A 19,564-nucleotide genomic window follows, 5' to 3' on the forward strand; every position below is an offset into this window, starting at 1 on the left:
GCCAGCCCCGGCGGGGCGGCGCAAGGAAGAGGAGTGGGGGTTGCCCGGCGCGGTGTTTTGTTGGGTCCTAGGGGAGGCGGGCGCGGAGGAAGGTTACATATAGGAAGGCGGAAGTGCTGAATCCTTCCTTTTCCGGCCGGCGTCGCGGAGGAGCGAGCAGCCAGACGGGCCGCAGCCTCCGCCGCCGACATGGTGAGACGTGGCCTGGGGCGGCGGTGCTGGGAGAGGAGTAGCCGGAGTGGGGCGAAGGGTGGCCGTAGTGGAGCCGGGCGGGGGCACCGGGCCGCACACGGGTGCGGGTGGGGGATGGCGGCCGCCATTTTGAAGTCGTCAGCGCCGCGTGGAGCCGGGGGGGGCCCGCCGGGCCGGGCCGGGCCAGGGGGTGGTCGCCCCTTTACAGCGCTGGGTGGGGGGTCAGGGGCTGTCTCAATGGAGGTGGGTTAGAAGGGATCCGTTTCCCCTCCCCCTCCAGGAAGAAGGAAGGGGGCAGCTTTCGGCCTGCCACGTGGTTTGAGGGGTCGCGTCGCGGGTGTTTGGGAGGCTCTGAGCGGGTGTTGAAGGGGAAACATCACTCCCGGATCTCTCAAATCAGGAGAAGCTTGATGAAGTTTTGATGGGCGTTCTCATGGTTTATAGGGACCTGAACAGATCATCAGGTCCGACCTCCTGCCCTGGGCAGGAACGAGCGCTTGTGATGAACCCGGTCTATCCCCAGCTGGATGTGCTGCTGCTTGTACAGCGCCTTCAGCATTTCAAGTGCTGTTATTAACGTTTTAAGTGCTGTATTGCTACCGTTGGGTCCATGCGTTGGGGAAGAAGCGCTGCTGTGATGATGTAATTTGCGACGTATCCAGCGCTCGGCGACAGTAGCCTGCTGTCAGCGTGCCGGCACTGCTGAGCTGAAGACTGTTTGACTCTGAGCAGCGCTCGTTACGTTTCTGGGTGGGAAGCACCATTGACTTGCGCTGAGGAAAACTGTTTTGTTTTGTTTTTCAGGCTTGTGCTCGTCCATTGATATCGATTTACTCCGAAAAGGGGGAGACATCAGGCAAAAATGTCACCATGCCTGCTGTCTTCAAGGCTCCCATTCGCCCAGATATTGTGAACTTCGTTCACACCAACTTGCGCAAGAACAACAGGCAGCCCTACGCCGTGAGTGAACTTGCAGGTATGACTTGGAGTGTAGCACATCGAACTGGAATGGGTCTGTTAGGTTTGGATTGACTCTTGAGTACTTGTAATGGTGTAACTGGCCTGTCTATAAGATCGTAGTTTTGTAGAGCTAGGGTCGGAGGGACCTGAGCAGATCATCTAGTCCAACCCCCTGTTTGTCTAGTCCGACCCTCTGATGTCTTACCATTCAGTCCTTGGGGCTTGTCCCATCTGTCGACATAAGACCATTCAGATCGGTCATAAATTTTGACTTGCTGACTCTTAAAATATTTTCATGCCAACTAAAACTGAAGAGCAAATACACTTCAAATTGAGTTAAATATATACATGCAATAAAACATTTAGGTATTTATCTTTCACCCAAAATGACACAGATGCATTCTGAAAGCGGTAGTTTAAAAAAAACAAAAAAGGAATTGTAAATGCATGCTGCAGAAATGACTGTAGGTAATTAAACATGCAAGGAGTGGTTCTGGCTGAGCAGGAAAAGGCCTGGGGAACATGGAATTGCCATCAGTGTCACAACTTGATATCTAACCTGAAGGACACAGCCAGAGGGTGGTCCTAGCATGCACTTTTTGGTATGAGTCTGTTTATTAAACTGAAAACCAGCTTACTTCAGAAATGAAGTGTGGTACCAGCACAGAGTACCAGACCAGGGCACATAAATGATGAGGTTCCACTTCATTGGTCCGTGTTTCTGAACTGTATGATATCAGTGGAAGTTCTGATTGTCCATCCTGAATTCTGTATTTTTCTTATATGGGAAAGTAGTGTTGTTTCACACTCTTGAGTTTCGTATCTTTACTATTTCAGGTCATCAGACCAGTGCTGAATCTTGGGGTACTGGGAGAGCTGTTGCCCGTATTCCCCGAGTACGAGGTGGTGGAACTCACCGTTCTGGCCAAGGTGCTTTTGGGAATGTATCCTTTTTCTGGCTGCCTCTCCCAAGTAGTTATACAACATAACTGAGAAGAAGCAGAAGTAGTTATCTAAAGGTTAGTTTGGAGATTCTTCCCCTTTGAGGTAATAGCATACTATAGTTTAGGCTCTAGAAACTGTTCTTGAGCTTGTAATGTGAAGAATAGCATTTCCTGTGCTGGTTCAAAGCTTTTATGGTTTTTTTAAAATAAACAGACACATTCACTGATTGCCACGAATGAAGAATTGATTTGCACATTTTGAGATCGGAATGCAGTATTTTCGCTTGCCATGATGTCGTAATTTGCGTCTTACTCTGTATTCAGTGACAGTTGCCTGCTGTCGATGAGCTGGTACAGATGGCTGACGAATGATTGATGCTGAGCAAGGCTTAAGAAAGGTCTTGACCTGCAAGTGAAGTTTGGAATGTTTTCTTCTTAACAGTAGCTGTATAGATGTGCCGTGGGGGCCGTATGTTTGCCCCAACCAAGACTTGGCGACGTTGGCATCGTAGGGTTAATACAACCCAGAAACGTTATGCCATCTGTTCTGCTCTAGCAGCTTCAGCCCTTCCAGCTCTGGTCTTGTCTAAAGGTAGGTATTTTGAGTACTCCAAAATGTTGGTTTTATCATGAATAACATTCTAGGTGTGGAACATTCTAGGTTTTGCCCTGGTAGTTCAGGATAGCGAGCTACTGAAATAGCAGTCTTTTGTCACATTCCAGTTCTGACTTCTGTTTGTATTGGAGGGTGAGAGTTGAGGTGGAGCTACCCTCAGCCTTGGAAGTGTTCCTTATACATATAGTTGGAGGCACATTAGTGGAATTATATGGAGAAGCCAGCATGGACCCGCTCCTTGCACAAATAATTTTATATTTATTTTCAAATAAATTATCTACTGCGTGAAAGCAATAAGTAACTTAAGATCTATTTTCAAATCCTAATCAGGTCACCGTATTGAGGAGATCCCAGAACTTCCCCTGGTAGTAGAGGACAAAGTGGAAAACTACAAGAAAACCAAGGAAGCTGTTCTGCTTCTTAAGAAGCTTAAAGCATGGAATGACATCAAAAAGGTGAGTTTGTTCTTCATTAAAGGAGCTTTTCAAAATTACCATTAAAGTACTGCTGATATTATGGGGCACAGGTTCCAAACTGTTTGGTGAATATGTCACTGCAAAGTATGTACTAGGTCAGGGGTGGGCCAGATGTGGCCTACCAGGCCATTCTATCCCTAAAAAAAAAATCTAGAAAATTAATATTCATCTGCCCCGGCTGCTTGTCATATGGCCCTAGATGACTTGCCAAAACTCAGTAAGTGTCCCTCTGCCCAAAATAATTGCCCGGCCCTGCACTAGGTTGTAGACAGAACTGTAGGCCAGGAAAAGTACATTTATTACTCTTGATTTACTCGTTCACATTACCATTTACTTGACCTAACTGAAGAGTTTATTGCTGTAAGAATGATGAACCTTTCACTGGTCCGTGTTTCAGATGAACTGTGATGACGGTGAAGTTCTGACTTGTAGCTGATGTTCAGTTGTGTTCAGGAATTGCAGTGGCTAGTTTTAACACATTTGTTTCTCTGTAGGTCTATGCCTCTCAGCGTATGCGTGCTGGAAAGGGTAAAATGAGGAACCGCCGTCGCATCCAGCGCAGGGGACCCTGCATCATTTACAATGAGGACAATGGTATCATCAAGGCATTCAGAAATATTCCAGGTAACTGAATTACAAAACAAAGGGCAGTTACCTCTTGGCAGGAGCTCTGCTCTACTCTAGAGCACTCAAATGATGAGATTCCACTTCATTGGTCCGTGTTTCTGAAACGCATGATTTTGTGGAAGTTCTGACTGTTGGTCTAGTTAAGTGGTAGAGCATTATTTTTAAGAATCTGCTTCAACAAGGATGTCATGTTAACAAACCAGTTGTCACATGGAGTGGTAAGATAACTTGTTACTGGTCTGTCTTCTGCTCATGTGAATATCCTAGAAAAACTAACTTGGAGATTTTGTGTGAGATATCTTGGTAATACTGTGCGCAAGTCATTGTAGAAATAAAGATTTTAAAGCTAGTACACTCAGGCTAGAGCTTTTTGATCCAAACATCCAGTTTTTTCCATTGTGTGTTTAAAGTAAAATGTCTGTGCTGTGTTTCTGCCTTTTTTTATAGGAATTACTCTTCTCAATGTGAACAAGCTGAATCTGTTGAGACTTGCTCCAGGTGGGCATGTTGGGCGTTTCTGCATTTGGACTGAAAGTGCCTTCCGCAAACTGGATGACTTGTATGGTACCTGGCGCAAACCTGCTAGCCTGAAGAGTAACTATAAGTGAGTATATCTGGAATCTGGTCTGGGTAGAATTAACTTTAAAAATGGTATTGTGCTAGCCAGCACCATGCATCTCCTAATAAGGGATTTTCCTCCAAGTGTAGGTTTCCTAGATGGCTATTTTTGTCATACCAGTAGCTATGGGCATTTTCCATGTTCTGTCCAACTTGTGACTGTAAATGTTTGTTTGCAGCTTGCCGATGCATAAGATGACCAATACTGACCTTGGAAGAATCCTGAAGAGCCAAGAGATCCAGAGAGCCCTGCGTGCACCAAAGTAATCATTATTTATTCTCATGGTCAAGTAGATGAACTTTTGTTTGGACATTTTCATTCCACTCTAGGGATGGAGACATAACCTGAGAGCAGCCCTTCAATTCCTTGGTTTAATGTGGTTAATTAAAGGGACAATGTCAAGTAATTTCAGGAGCTAAGCAAAAATCAGCTTTAGAATGTACCTTTATGATACCTTTTATGGGAGAGGGAACCAGCATTATGGTTATAGGTTAGGGGCTGCCCCTCTCGGCAGCACAGAGGCAGAGAGAGGGATCTTGGAGTCAGGACTGACTCCAGGATGAATATGAGTCGCCAGTGCGACGAAGCAATAGGCAGAGCCAACCACACCCTGTCTTGCATCAACAGGGGCATCAGTAACAGGTCCCGAGAGGTCTTGCTCCCCTTCTGTGCAGCACTGGTCAGGCCGCAGCTGGAGTCCTGTGTCCAGTTCTGGGTGCCGCACTTCAAGAAGGACGTGAAGACCCTGGAGAGGGTCCAGAGGAGGGCACTCATATTGTTGGGGCCCTAGGAGGAGAGGCTGAGGGACCTGGATCTCTCCAGTCTCCACAAGAGGAGACTGAGGGGGGGATCCTTGTGGCTGCCTACAACCTTATCAGAGGCCAGCAGCAGGGACTCGGGGAAAGTCTGTTCCCCAGGGCCCCCCTTGGAGTCACCAGGAACAATGGCCACAAGCTGCGGAAAGAGAGGTTTAGGTTGGATATTAGGAAGAACTACTTCACGGTAAGGGTGGCCAGAGCCTGGAACGCTTCCCAGAGAGGTGGTGCTCTCACCTTCCCTGGAGATCTTCAAGAGGAGACTGGACAGGCACCTGGCTGGGGTCTTATGACCCTGTCACCCCCAGTGCTCCTTCCTGCCCATGGCGGGGGGCCGGACTCGATGATCTGTCTAGGTCCTTTCTGACTCAGTGATTCTATGATTTAAATTTGAAGGTCTTTTTATGGTAAGTTTTCCAGTGTTTGGTCTTGATTCAGACTTTCTGTGGTATATGCAGTGTATTAGTTAACCTGTAGCCTTATGCTACTGTATGGGAATTGGGGAAACGAAAGACCACTCCTACATATTTCCAAACCAAAAGAAATATGAAAAGTAAGCACATTTAAAGCAATGTTTTAGTCAGATGGTAGATGTAGAAAAGGTTTTTTTAAAAAGTGGACAAATAGATATAAAATGCCTAACAGTTGGCATTTTTCACCTCGTATTCTGATTTGTGGGGCCTTTTTTCCACAGCAAAAAGATTCACCGTAGGGTCCTCAAGAAAAATCCACTGAAGAACTTGAGAGTCATGATAAAATTGAACCCGTATGCCAAGACACTGCGACGCAATACCATGCTGCGTCATGCTCAAAACGTGAGTGCAACTCAAAATCAGTGTTGTATAATGCAAATGCTAAACACTATGCATGGTCCTGATACCTGGTTTGATTCTTTTTCACAGCGTAAACTCAAGGAGGAGAAAAAAGCAAAAGTAAATGCAAAGGCTGCAGCATAAGCCTTAACCAGTTTCATCCAGCTGTTGTCCAGAAGCGGTCTCATAGATTTACTACAAATAAAATGTATTATGATACTGGAATGTTGTGAAGTTATTTAACACTGCTAAACACCTTTTGGGGGTGGGGAAAGACACTCACTGACCATGGAAAGCACTTAACATAAATACAAGATTGTCTTGTACCACACAATCGGGCTTCAGTTTGGAAAAATGTAAATACAGGAGACCCTTGCCATTTGCAGGGTCCACTCTGGTGGTCCCCACATATACTGACAGGACTCCCCATCAGACCCCACAGCTGCCCTTGCACCCCCTGCCTCTGCGAGAAGCTGGAAGTGTGGGGCTCCCCTACAGTGCCTGGAGACTGCGGCTGCTTCTGGGTGAGAACATGCTGCTCCTGTCACCACCTCCCCATCCCTAATGCTTACCCTTTGCCTGCCTGGCTCTGCCCTGCCCCACAATCCATGCCTGCTTATGCAAAGGCAGGAGCTTGGGTGCTTGCCCCAACCCACCCTGTTGGTGTGGTGCACTGTGAATATTCAAATCTCTGAATAGCAAGTATGTGTGTACCCTGGGGAGGGAGATGGCGGCAGCAGCATCTTCTCCCCCAGTAATACATATATTTCATTAAAACTGGAATGTTAGGTAAACTACATTAAAAAATGGGGCCTGAAATTGGTGAGAATTAAATTGTTCCACATTGTGTGTGCAAAGGTCTTTGATCCTGACTGGAACCCATGGTGTCAAGGTAATAAAAATGTTCCTACGGAAAGACCTGGAGAAGTATACATCTCTAACAGCGGTTCTCAACCTTTTATGTACCAGGACCCGTTCGTAAACATTACTCCTGACCCACGGCCCCCGAGCCAAGTGTGTTCATGACCCTTTCATATATTCTTGTGACGCGCTTGGGTTGAGAAATGCTGCTCTACTGCGTTCAGAGCACTGTACGCAAGTCACAGCCCAGCATTACAAATCCAAAGCTGAGACTACTGTTGCCAATACTGTCCATGTCCGTCCACCTTCTTGCACATTTAGTTCAAGCCTGGAATATGTGCATACATGTTCTCAGTGGACAACTAATTCACTGGAAAAGGAAGTATACAGCTCAAAACAAAGTGCTTGTCTTAGCAATGCCAAAACTCACTCCCCGCACCCCATAACCTCATGCAGTAGAAATATTAATTACCTGTTTCAACTTTTTGTGCCCACCCCCGACGTCAGGAAGGAATGAATACATAAAGCAGGACTGGCAGTTGACAAAGGAAATTAAGGTGATGTCAATGAGTTTAAGTAACTTCAGAAGTAACCAGCTGAAATCTGAAACTGGTGAGCTGCCAACTCACGCAGAGAGGGGCTTTGTGAGGGCTGCAGTGGTTTGAAGAACTCTGCAAGGAGCCGCGAGGGGGCAGGTGGAAACCCTCTGCCCTGGCCCCGCTGCTGCCGTAAAACCAGGTTTGGGAGTGAGTTTTGCTCTTCGTTCTCGGTGCTAACCTTCAGTCACTTGGCAACCCAGAGAGGTGCTCCTGCAGGCGAGGCGGGGCTGGCTTGCAGGTTGAAATGTGCAAACCTAAAGCAACAAGTGCGGCTGCTAGGGCCCAGTGAAGACTTCGGGACATCGTGTGCCCCTTTACAAGGGCAGCCGCTTTACCCTTTTATAAAACCGTAAATTCTATGGTGATAATAAAATGGCAAAAACCCATTTGATGGAGCAAGGCGAATGGGGAGGTGCTCCGTGCGGTCTTCCTGCCGTTTCCCCCTCGAGGGAGTGCCCCTAACGCCGCCGCCGCCGCCCCCCATCCCGGTGCCGCCCCTTCATTCGTCCTGCTGTTATTTCCCCCTCTCCCAGCCCGTCCCCGCTGCCAGCACAACTACTAAAAGCCCGGCGCCCCCCCGGGCGAGGGGCACACGGACCCGTTCCCGCCCAGGCCCGCACGTGCCGCTCCTCCGGACACTTCCGCCCGCACGCAAGATGGCGCCGGCGCGCGGTCACGTGCCCTGCGCCGACGTCATCGGGCTGCGCCGGGCGGAAGCGGCGCGGGGCTGGGGCCGGGCGGCCGCCAGGGGGCTCGGGCCGGGCCGGGACGATGCTGAGCCGGCTGCAGGAGCTGCGCAAGGAGGAGAAGACGCTGCTGCAGGTGAAGGCGGCGCTGCACGACCAGCTCACGCGGCTCAAGGTCAGGGGCAGGGGCAGGGGCAGGGGCAGGGGCAGGGCGACCCCCACCCCCCCACCCCCCGGGCTGGGGCCGGGGGCAGGGTCAGGATCGGTGTCTCGTTGCAGGTGGAGGAGCTGGCGCTCCGCTCCATGATCAGCTCGCGGGAGGAGCCCGTCACCGTCTCGTCGTCCGCCGTCGCCGCGGACGAGGCGCAGAAGGTGAGTCCGGGCCCGGGCCCGGGCCCGGCTCCGGCGGCAGTCCCGCTCCCGGCTGGGGCCGCTCTGGTTGCGGCGGCCCCCGCGCGTCTCGACCCCGGGCTGGTGGTCCCGCGGCGGGAGTCCCGGGCCGCGAGGCTGCGCGCGCGGCGCGGGGAGGAAGCGCTTCCCGCTCCGGGGCGGAGGCCTGGCGCAGGTGGCAGCGGCTGCCGAGCGCGGGGTGGATTCAGAAGGCGTTCACGCGAGCTGCGGAGAAAGTGCCGCTCAGCAGCACGGGGAGTCCGGTACTGAGGTCCCTCTCAAACGGTGGTTTTCAGCCCCGTGGGTCGCAAGAATGTACGAAAGGGACGCGAACCAACTTTTTAAAATGGGCTCTCTTTTAAAGGAGGAAAACATGGGAAGCTGTGGCTTTTCCCTTGCAGGCTGGCGGCGTTTCAGCTGCTTGGGGCTCCCCCAGCCCCTGTCCCCCACCGCCGGGGTCCGCACTGGCCATCGGTGTTCACGGATGGGTCCTGGCCCCAAAAAAGGTTGAGAAGCGCTGGTTTAAAAAGCGGCTGAGGTTTATTTAGTCGTTCCTAGCTATTTCCTTTTCTAGTATCCAGCATTATTATTCCTCTTAGTAACTGAGCAGTGATACTCTTTGTCATACCAGGCTCTTGGGCAGATGGACAACGAGGCTGCTATCAATCAAACTGAATTGCAGTTAAGTATTCAAGAGCGTAACAAAGAAGAAGAGGAGGAGGAGGAGGAGGAAGAAGAAGAGGAGGAGGAAGAGGAGGAATTGGACTCCTGAAAGGGGAAGAGTGGGAAATAATCAGTCTTTTTATCACGGACTCAGGAACATCCCTGCTGTTCAAGCAAAACTTCCCATCAGGGCTGGTTTTGGAGGGGGAGGGGGAGGGTGGGGGGTGGATGGGGTCGGATGCAGATCTGAACTACACGCACAACTGACTCATGAAGAGCTCCAAGGATGTTAGACGGATGGCACAGACAGCACACACCAGGCAAAACCTTGTGCTGGGTGTAAAAAGAGTGGAAAGTTTTTGCACAAATATGTAGCATGACCCTTTTTACTTTTAAAAGCCTAACATGGAGTTTACCAAGTGTTTGTATATAGTGGGAAAAAGTCCTTAGTCAAGTTAAACTAAGTAGTGCACTAAAAGCAATAACCTGTCCAACTGTAATTCTTATTGCTGAGAAATAATAGCAGAGATCAGCATTTTGCTGCTGAGCTAATGGTACTATACAACCTCATCTGCATAGGCTGAGAATTTTTTAACATGCAGGAAGAAGGAACGTGGTCCAAGACGGTTTTTGCATGCTTGTTTGCATTGGTGCATTCTCAGCTGTGTGGAAAACTCAATGTCGCACTCCCTACAAATGTGACGGAAATGAAGTATTGGTGCATTGGGAGCAGGAGCTATTGCACTAGGGGCTCTGAATGCCAGCTTTACCCTGAGCCCAACAGCAAAGGAACCTCTCAGTATCACTGGTGCTTTCCTCATGCTGCACTGTCAGCATGAATGTGAAGGTGAAGGAGACCAGTATTTTTAAACCAGGTGCAAATTACAGAGTCCCAGGGAAGTTCCTGTTAAAGAGTAGCAGCCAGTCAGCGTCTACTTGTGCCCAGGTGGTGAAAGAAAAACCACTGTACAACTTCTCTCCGAACTGGGATAACACTTAAACTAGGTGTGGTGTCCTTTTCCCATAGCCAGTCTAACGTACTGGAGTTTTTCCAGCAGAGCTGTGCCTGGCAGGGGTATGAAAAGATAGCGCCTGGCCCTGGGGGGGCCGGTCTACCAGCTGCCAGAGCTTGGCTCTGGTGGCAGAAAATCTCCTGTCGTCAGTGTTGTCCTCACCGGGGGGTCTGACCGCTGTCATGTAGCAGCCAACCTGGCATGTAGCTTTAACTTAATCTTTATAAAGCCATCTTCAGCTTTGGGGTTCATGCCAGAGGAAGTCTCTTGGGTTTATTACTTTAGGAAGTGCAAGTTGATAGCCTTCCGGAATCCTTGTAATGTTACGCTAATAACTTAGTGTCACGTATCGGCCAACAAAGCAGTTTCTCCTCTTCAATGGCATGCAGTTACAAGACTGAGGCAGCTGGTTGTTTTATGATCCCTTAAATGGTTGTTTGGAAACATAAAAAACCAACCCTGTACTGATGCTGATAAAAATAGGAAATAAAGTAATATCTTAACTTGAACATTCCTGTCACCCTGGTTTACTGAGAAACGTGTATATGGTTAAAACGGGGAGGGGAACGCTTCAATGTTGTCTCTGCTACACTAAGGGTGTTAAGTTTCTGTAGCATCAGACCTATTAGTGACACCTTCATACAGAACTACAGATGATCCAAACATATATTCTTCTTAAAGATTAGGAAGAAAAGCAAAGTGTGCGCAGTGTTGAACATCCTGCATGTGGTTAAAAGAAGAGTCCGCCATCGAAAAGTTTCCGACCTGGAATATTATCTTCCTTCTTACTGAGAATTTAGATGTGGGGTATGGTTATGGGCACTGAAGGTTGGACAGTGACTAGCACAATTCTTTAACACCTTTAAAGATTGGTTTGGCTCTGATTAGGCTGGATGTCATTGCAACTAAAACTTGAATCTTGCCATAGGATGATAGTGGGCAAGCTTTTTCCTCAAACTCACTGAAGCTAATGCTGTTATCTTAGGCAAGAATGTCTGAAGTTGAGCTTCGAATGACAAACCCTGACCCTGCAAACAGTGTTTTATTTTTTTGTATTTTTGTTGGGTTGGGATTTTTTTAATAGGTAATGCATTTGGACATTCAGTTTATAGGGGTCTCTGGCCAAGGGCTGCTTGCCTTTTATACTCTTTGGCCAAGTAGATTGTCAACACTTTGCTATGCCATGCCCCAGAGCGGTGACATCTTGTTGCCTTCTTACCCTTTGTGTCAAGGCAAACCCAGTGTCGTGGGATAGCTACTCTGCAGCTGAAACTGGACTGGGGAGTTTTGACTTGCTGAAATATCACTGCTAAGTGCCTACTTCCATTTGCTAAAACTGTTCCAAGGGTCTCTACCATCTGTCACCCTCTACGGTCATCCAGGGGCCAAGTATGCTTGTAGAGCTTGGCATTACTGCCTGGAGGGGGAAGGCAGGCAAGGGAGAATAGAGGGGTGTTCTGTGACCTGTCATTTGTAAGTAGGTCATTACCGTGCTTTTGCGTGCAGACATGTTGTACGCGGTGTAGTTCCGGACTGCAGACTGGTGTGAACGGCTCTCAACTCCATTCACACACAAGGCTGGCCCTGTTCCACTAAACAATCTGGATCCAAACCGGGCAAAGGGACGGAAATGGCTGGAGGCACTGCTAGACAATCTCCTGTTGTGGATTAGTTGAGGGCAAACAGTCATTCTGTAGCATTTGGTACTGTTGAGCAAGAGGTATCTGGCAGGTGTCCAGAGCAATGCGCTGGAATAATTGAATCTTCCCGGAAGGACAAAATTTAAGATGCTGAAGAGATGCTAGCCATTCTTCAGCTACTTGATCTGTCCTTGGGGCATTCATGTCAGGATCAAGACTTCCTCTCGCTGCACTCAGCATAGACCTTCTGCTGCCTGAAGACTGGACTGGCATGGGCCCAGTGGCGGTGCGTGCAGCTCTGCCTGCCCTTCACACCATACAGGAACCCTCGTCAGCAGGCTGGTTCAGCGGTCAGACAAGATGACCGCGCAGGTGAGCAGCTGCTCAAGACTGAACTGGAACAAGCCAGGCGCCAATGCCGCTAAAAGAAAACACAGAGGAGCCTGCAGCCCCACTGCAGTCTTGCCTAAAGATAAATTGCCCACACCAGGTTGTTTGCACTCCTGGAGTGCTCCTGTCTTCCTTGTGGATTACTCAGCTCCTATGCAAATGTACCACTCGCTAGAAGCCCCCAGTCCGTCGTCTTGGGGCTTTCCTGGCCCTAGCAGCACACGTCAGCTCCTGACTGGACTACCAGGAGCCTATAGCTCGTACCCAATGTAGCAGCCCAACTACGACGAGCATGTCAGCCCTGCATGCGTGGCTGACTCCCCGTGGAGACTTAGCATCATATTCAAAGCTCCCTGTTGAGAACTATAGTAACGCCTTTGCTTCTCAGACTCAATGCAACAGTCTAGATGCAAAGAAAGTCCCTGCACAACGCTGAGCTTTTGTGGGGGTTGGTCTCAAATCTGCTGAATCCTAATGGGACTTGGCCCTGCCAGAAGCCTCACCAGTTGCATTTCACAAGCAAGGCAGACACTGCTTTTTTTCAGTAGGTCAAAGTTTAAAATGCTCAAATTTTCCTCTCCCAAGGAAGAACAAGCTTTGCATGGTGAATTTCAGCCTCATCACTTATTATACACAGAAGATGCTTTAGGGTTGTATAAACCGGAATAATATTCTGACCTCAAGACCTTCATTGTTTCAGCTCCATATAGACTGTGCCTTTGTATTCAGCACCACTTACCTCATGTGGTGATAAAGCATCATTAGTTGCTAGGAATGGGATCCAACTCAAGTTTTGTCCTATGGGACTGATGTTCCGCTTGAGCTGAGGTGGATTAGAGCCAGGTACAAGCAGTCTGGGTTTGGGGCATGAGCGCAGGACACATGATTTATATGCTGGAGAAGAAAGTGTTCTTTAATCTCAGTTTTTAATTTGAAGAAGTAGTTAATGTGCCAATCTGCACCCCTTTTCCATCCTCATCTGTTCTGGGGTAGCCTAAAAGGGTCAGGTGAGGGTTCATCAAGATTGTCCCCAGGAACCTTCCTTTTTAGATACTTTTAAGTGTGGGCAGGAGGTGGGCTTCTTGCTTGTTCGGTTTTGTTTTTACGTGCACATTCTTCTGCATTTCTGACTTGCTGCAGAGGCAGGATGTGGTGTTACCACAAGAAAGTGATTTGCCCCACTTGAGCTGGGAAAGCACCATCTCCAAAGGCCTGTTCTCAAGAGATTTCCCAACCAGCTTTGGTTGCTTTGCTTTTTTAAAAATACATTTCTGCTGCCTTGGTGCAGAGTTATGGTGCTAAGCAAGCGGCAGAAGTTAGTGCCAGATAGCTTCAGCTTAGGTAAAAGACGACCTTGTAAGACATGGCTTAACAAACACCCAACATGCAGCTCTCCTATCAGCTGGAGTAGGCTTGCCCTTCCACAGTCAAACCTGACTTAAAATAGCTTAGGTCACAAGCATTAAAATATTATTACCCGTCTGTTTTTTGATGATTCGGTTCCAGGCTGAGCCAGCGTTAAACTTAAGAGATGTCACTTAAATATATTTGTTACAGGGCACTTGCAGAATAGGCTGTTACGACCACAAATGCAAACAGCACCTGACCAAAACCACTCGAGCCGTGGAGTCCTGCTCTAAGATCTCCCTCAGAAGCAGACAGAAGTACAGAAGATGAAATACACAACACGAACGGGCCTCTGATTTCACAAGACGGAGATTGTAGAAAGAGCGGGACTTGTGTGCACGCTGCACGTCAGCACCAGGACTCCGAGCCGGCGGGCCAAGTACAACTGTGGAAACAAAACATGCCACCATCTGCCCGAAGACTGAAGGCCCCTCTGCGTACTGCGAAAGAGGAGTGCTCTGTCCAGAAACGGTGCGCGATGCACCGAGACAGAAGCTGTCCAGTCAAGTGTTGATTCTTCTTAACGTCTTGGCATGAGAGCGTTTATGAACCTTAAAACTGTTCAGTGCAACAAAAGCCAAAAGGAAGCTGGCCCGCTGGGGGGGGGAGGAGGGGGGCCTGGCAGAAACTGCCTGTTATAATGCTCTGTGCTGAACACGCAGCGATAATAGAAAATGGTTGCTTATTTCCTGAAAGTATCAGTTTCCCTTCACATTATGCAAGTGTGATCACCTCACATTTGAGGTACAAGCTCTGGCTCTAGATCCCAGTTACTACCAGTTTTCATTGATTTAAAAAAAACAAAACAAAAGAAAAACACCCGGCTCCAAAGATGTTATTGATCATATTTATTGAGATTAAATTTGCTAAACATCTGGAAGAATAAAGTGATAGAGACTCTTCATACACTAGAGACAGCTGTCAAGTCTTTAGTTGGGTTAAAAGAAAACAAGACTGATGCACCGTTACACCTTGAGTCTGTAGGACATTTGAGAAGAGCTACTTATTTAAAAAATACCAATAAAAAAAAAAAAAAAAGACAATATATACCACTAACCAATCCAAGTATGATGATATGTTCTAAAAATGTAGAAATAAGACCAGGTCTACAGACAGAGTGATGCCCTGTGTATTAGCAGATAGAGGGCTCTCGTCTCGTTTAACTGGAAAGAATTCTCCAAACCAAAGCAAGGTCTGAACCATTATAACTAACTTTCAGATGCAGGGTGGTAGCAGCAAAAGCATGCTTGACAGGTGCTGTTTAAGAGGATCCCTCGCCACCTTCTCTGGGAGACTAGATCAGCAAGATTGAAGTACCACCGAGCTGTGAAGAATCCTGATTAGATTTCAAGCAACCCGGTGCTAAACGCCACCAGTGAGATTGCCATTGAGAAAAATATCCATCTTCACTAAAAAAAAAAAAATAAAAAAAATCTGCAAGCACTGTAACTTAAACACTTCACACGTTTTGGTCAGTTTACAAGTGTCATCCAATGCAATAGCAATTAATTTAGGACAGGAATTTAAAACGAACAATTTGGCACATGCTATAACAGACATCCTTCTTTAAAGAGGTGAAATACACATTTGAACAGATACAAGCTTGATAAATATAAATAGCCTGTTTTTAACAGATGTACAGTACAAGATTCATTCTCTCCAGATTCAGACTCCAGCAGCATGTGTAGGTGTACTTGGCTGGTTGAGACCTATAGTTGAACAAAGCCATCCTGCAAAATCCACTTCTTCAGCTTCTGAGCTCTTAATGAAAGCATGAATCTGTAAGGGACGGAAGGAACCAAACAAAATTCAAGATAATGTAATTTAGATTAAAGTATTTTAAGCAATTGTTGCCTCGCATGATTGTTAACATGGAAAGAATGATTTAAAAAAAAAAAAAATCTAATTAGCTTTTACTGTTCATGCTGGGTTTTTGTTATAGTTTCTCACTGCACTCAGCTTGAAACACTTAGTCAACCTTGTTCTCCAGGCCTGGTACTAGTGTAATGAAGCAATGCATGAGCTGCTAAATACCGCAGAGAAACTCATTCTCCAGCACTACAAAACAGTGTCCAATTAAGAGATAAAAGTCACTGTAGCATACCAGTAGGGTGCAATTCTTACTTAGAACAGGCAAGGTACAGGGTCTTAGGCACTCATCTGTAGTATTAAGGTTTCTCTATTAAGTGGTGAAAATAATCTGGTTCCCTTTCTGCAGCTTCCAGTTACAGTTAGGTTCTGGAGAGAAAGTTTCAATTCAGCTCTCCTTTGTGCAGCACCAGGAGGCTCCAAATCTGCAAGCTGCCCCACGTGATGTGAATCTTATGGCTGTGAAGAGCACCAATGTCAGCAGAGTCTGTTTAAGCAGGAGCTTGTAGGACTGAGCCCGGATTCGCGGTGTCCCTTGACAATAGCCTCTCAACGGTAAATGGGAACACCCAGCTTCTCCTCAAACAACCACCCAGCTACCAATCAAGGAACAAGGAGTTACTCTCTCTTGGTCCTTTTTACCATCAGCAACTAAACTCAAGCAGCTATGGCAGACTACTACTTCAAGAGCACTGGCACAGTTTAGGGGGTGAATAATTTCTGTTCAGTGTAATTAACAGCTGGCAGGACGATACCGGTCTGAAGTGACAGGCCTTCATGGCCAAATTTCACTAGAAGCTCTTGTGCCAAGATCCCTGTGCACAACATGCATAGGACCAAGTGACCACAAACCTGCTGACACGGGATTCCTGCAGAACAGACAAGTCCCAGCATGGCCACCTTTGGCAGATTTCCCTACCCACCCTGGAGGGGGGTCCAGGCTAGGAATATGCAGGAGCTGGAGCACAATGGATTGCACTAATCTCTGCACAGCAGAACAGACCCTAGGACAGGGGTGGCCAACCTGCACCACACCTGTCCTAAGTGGCACGTGTAGTCTCCATGTCCGACCCACAGCAGATTGGAAAGAGGGCACCAGAGGAAGCAGAGCAGCAGCTTGGCCAGGGAACAGAAAGCAAAAGAGCAGAAAGGGAAGGGGCACATAGGTAGGACATGGAGCTAATCTGCCCCCACTGCACTATGAAACTCTTCAAATTGACTGGTACAAGCTGCTACAATGATGCTCATCAGCCACAGGTTCATGGCAGGTGAGAGATGTCTTAGGGTGGGCAATCTTTGCCCCAAACAGGTCAGCTTGAAGCTCCAACTTGTACAGAGCTACAGTATAGTGTTTAGCTAGGACTGTTTTCTCTTAATAAAAAGAACTGAATCAAGAGCTTAAACTCACCATAAGTTGCTTCAAATCTGCTCTCTCTGCTGGGTTTTTTATTAAGCTAAGAAGACACAAGGTGTTATAGTTAGCACTTACTTTGTTCTTTTAAAAACAAGATCAATAGCATGTTATGCTGAACAACTGTTCAGTCCCCTAGCTACATTGATTGTTATACAACCAAGCACCACAGAGGCACAGTACTCATCAGTGCATTTAAGGGTCTGTAAACAATTATCCTTTTTATAGGGGTGCACACAAGTAGCTTCAAATATAAAGTCATCCTGGGAGGCATCTGCAAAATGCTCCTGTAGAGGCAAAGATAAGTAGCAGGAACCCAGCCAGTTAGGCCACATTTCTGTTCAACTCAACTCAACGTGAGGATGCAAAACCCCAGTTTTCTGACCCTGAAAATCCTTTTCAATACCACGCGTCTGGCGAAAAAGGACCAAATGCAACTCTCCTTCCAAGTATTAACAGCTGGAAGAGACTGCTGGCACCAGGGGTTTTGCTAACATCTTTGCCTTCCCTTGGGAGCAGAGACTCGGATCTGGAGCTAGTCACGCTCCCCTCAGTCCAGGGAGTAAAGAACAGATTTCTGAGTCTGTTCACTTCAGTTCATTTTCCAGGTGTAATGACCCATGCCAAAGTGCATCCTTGTAGGAGAACATCCACCCAGTTCAGTACCACTTGGTTACTAGCATGTCCCAGGGCACTCAAGCTTTGGATAAGAGAGAATTCCCCGTGTAAATAAGGATAGCAGGGAGACATCAGGTCATTGAAACATGGATAATCCCTCACTACTGCAGGTGCTTCTCCCTAGTGCACAAGGCTTCAGTAGCACTCCTCACTGCACGCCCAAAGCTTGGTAATGAGGCTTTGCGAGTTCTGGCCACATCGTAGTGCTCCATTCTCTTTTGCAACTGATATTATATAAAAAGCGCCAACAGCGTGAGAAACATCCACTCAGTTCCATCAGAGATCTGTTCACATTATACGAAGAAAACAGCTCTCTTAGCGTGGAGTCCTGGACTAGTGAGCAAAGGCGTCTTGAAGACGGAGCTTAACAGCACGTACGCTACTCACCATTTATTCACAAAATCTTGAAATTCAGAACCGAAGACACCATTGGGCAATTTTGGAGGTGGCTGAAAAGTAAAAACAAGTGATTAAAGCAACGTACATATGTCCTGCGGTAACTCTTGGGGGCGGGGGTTCTCCCACTTGTATTCCGAGTCTCCGGCCCAGGGCTACAACGGCAAGACCCCTGTATTATTTCCATTCACGCCTGAAGTTCTGGAGCTACGTCAGCATGCCTGGGCTCCCAGCTGCTTCTCATCTGTTAGCCAGACAGCACAAGTAGGTTCATTTTGATTTCTGGCTCCACTTTTAAGTCAACATTTTCACAACAGTCTTTTGCCCCCCAAAAGAAAAGCCTGTTTCATTCTGTCCCGGCACCCTTAGCACCCATCATCACGGCCTCTCCAAAATTTCTGCTTTGTTTTGGACAGTGCCGTAAGAACTTCAGGATGCACCGAACAACCACCACAGAGCCGTCCCAGGTTTGCCATCTTCCACGATGTACAGATCACCAGGCTTGTTAGCTGGCGTTTGAGAGAACCTGGTCTTGACGGAGGACAGCCTATAGCAGTACGGCAGGGGCTGAACCATATTTTATATCTGGTGTCTTCAGGACCGGCTTCCAAGGCCCGTGAGAAGTAGGTACGTTGCCATACGATTCCAGAGAGGAAAAAAAAAAAAAAAAAAACACCTACCATTCGTAGATCCCACTATTGTCCAATTTGTGGAAGGGCTTTAGCAGGAGCTAGATTATAGCTACTCAAGTGATGTGTGGCTGAGGGGGAAATGTCACACAGTGTATGTGGGCCATGTACACCACACTTTCCACTTAGCTGTTGGGGGACAAGTTTTGTCCCCCTCTCCTGGATGCCTGCACATGTATGCAAAGGAAGAGGGGCCCTGTGACTCGGATCCTTCAACTCACTATGTCCTGCAAGGCTAAGACTGCTCTTACACTTTCCTGCTAGGCCAGCAGAACTAGCAGGTTATGAAACAGAGTTCGTGCTGCACCTTCCTGCACTATAAACCTTTTGCAGCATTTCTTTTTGCTGGTACAGGCCCATCGAGCACGCTTGGCTAGACATGATACTAGCATTTTAAGTACTGCGTCCACTAATCCTGCTTAGGATGAATCTGTATGATGCTTCAAGCCCTGGCAGCTCCCTGGGACTGTCTAATCACAGATGCCATCAAGTGCAGATAAACCACTAGGGAACAGTGCAAAGCCTGCTGGCGTGCCCTCTGGGATGGACTCCACTGCTGCCCCCAACAACCTCCTGCTCCGAGTCCCTTGCTAGAGGTCTCCTTCGCAGCAATGCCTGTGAGAAATTCACAGCAGCCTCACCACTGGCAGACGTACTAAGAGCCACGTGCTGCCCAACATTTCCTTCCAGTTCTCACATATTCACCCAGTTGTCCCAGATGGCGAGATCCTGGAGACAGAGCCCGTCTGCATTTTTACAACACCCAGGACACGGGGTCCTAATCATGAATTGCGCCCCATGGCACTATCCC

At 47.8% G+C, this 19,564-nt stretch overlaps 3 protein-coding genes and 5 non-coding genes across 8 annotated transcripts in view; 7 read left to right on the top strand and 1 right to left on the bottom strand.

The window, feature by feature from the left end:
- The first annotated feature begins 53 nt into the window (after positions 1-53).
- Positions 54-6,280, top strand: RPL4 (ribosomal protein L4). Its single transcript, XM_090030165.1, has 10 exons — positions 54-192; positions 997-1,168; positions 1,990-2,096; positions 2,550-2,688; positions 3,043-3,167; positions 3,683-3,812; positions 4,263-4,419; positions 4,613-4,696; positions 5,944-6,064; positions 6,152-6,280. The coding sequence occupies exons 1-10, from the start codon at positions 190-192 to the stop codon at positions 6,203-6,205; spliced, it is 1,092 nt and encodes a 363-aa protein (XP_089886291.1). The 5' UTR covers positions 54-189; the 3' UTR covers positions 6,206-6,280.
- On the top strand, positions 823-923 carry LOC149852032 (small nucleolar RNA SNORD16). Its single transcript, XR_016439488.1, has one exon. It is a non-coding gene; the product is annotated as a small nucleolar RNA SNORD16 (small nucleolar RNA).
- On the top strand, positions 1,837-1,908 carry LOC149852033 (small nucleolar RNA SNORD18). Its single transcript, XR_016439484.1, has one exon. It is a non-coding gene; the product is annotated as a small nucleolar RNA SNORD18 (small nucleolar RNA).
- On the top strand, positions 2,382-2,481 carry LOC149852034 (small nucleolar RNA SNORD16). The gene has a single exon (XR_016439487.1). It is a non-coding gene; the product is annotated as a small nucleolar RNA SNORD16 (small nucleolar RNA).
- Positions 3,550-3,617, top strand: LOC149852035 (small nucleolar RNA SNORD18). The gene has a single exon (XR_016439486.1). It is a non-coding gene; the product is annotated as a small nucleolar RNA SNORD18 (small nucleolar RNA).
- Positions 3,877-3,947, top strand: LOC149852036 (small nucleolar RNA SNORD18). The gene has a single exon (XR_016439485.1). It is a non-coding gene; the product is annotated as a small nucleolar RNA SNORD18 (small nucleolar RNA).
- A 1,962-nt stretch (positions 6,281-8,242) lies between the features above and the next one.
- Positions 8,243-10,782, top strand: SNAPC5 (small nuclear RNA activating complex polypeptide 5). Its single transcript, XM_090030166.1, has 3 exons — positions 8,243-8,382; positions 8,487-8,579; positions 9,229-10,782. The coding sequence occupies exons 1-3, from the start codon at positions 8,293-8,295 to the stop codon at positions 9,367-9,369; spliced, it is 324 nt and encodes a 107-aa protein (XP_089886292.1). The 5' UTR covers positions 8,243-8,292; the 3' UTR covers positions 9,370-10,782.
- Positions 10,783-14,549: 3,767 nt separating this feature from the next.
- The window catches only part of MAP2K1 (mitogen-activated protein kinase kinase 1), a 54,909-nt gene continuing 49,894 nt past the window's right edge, over positions 14,550-19,564 (bottom strand). Inside the window, exons 9-11 of the mRNA XM_090028748.1 lie at positions 18,056-18,117; positions 16,988-17,033; positions 14,550-15,489 (exon numbers count right to left, since the gene is read on the bottom strand). Of these exons, the coding sequence (XP_089884874.1) occupies positions 15,376-15,489; positions 16,988-17,033; positions 18,056-18,117 (222 nt within the window). The 3' untranslated portion in view covers positions 14,550-15,375. The remainder of the gene's footprint in view (positions 15,490-16,987; positions 17,034-18,055; positions 18,118-19,564) is intronic.

The sequence above is a fragment of the Crocodylus siamensis genome, chromosome 15, assembly GCF_052110815.1.
Source record: "Crocodylus siamensis isolate JL-2025a chromosome 15, ASM5211081v1, whole genome shotgun sequence".
NCBI lineage: Eukaryota > Metazoa > Chordata > Crocodylia > Crocodylidae > Crocodylus > Crocodylus siamensis.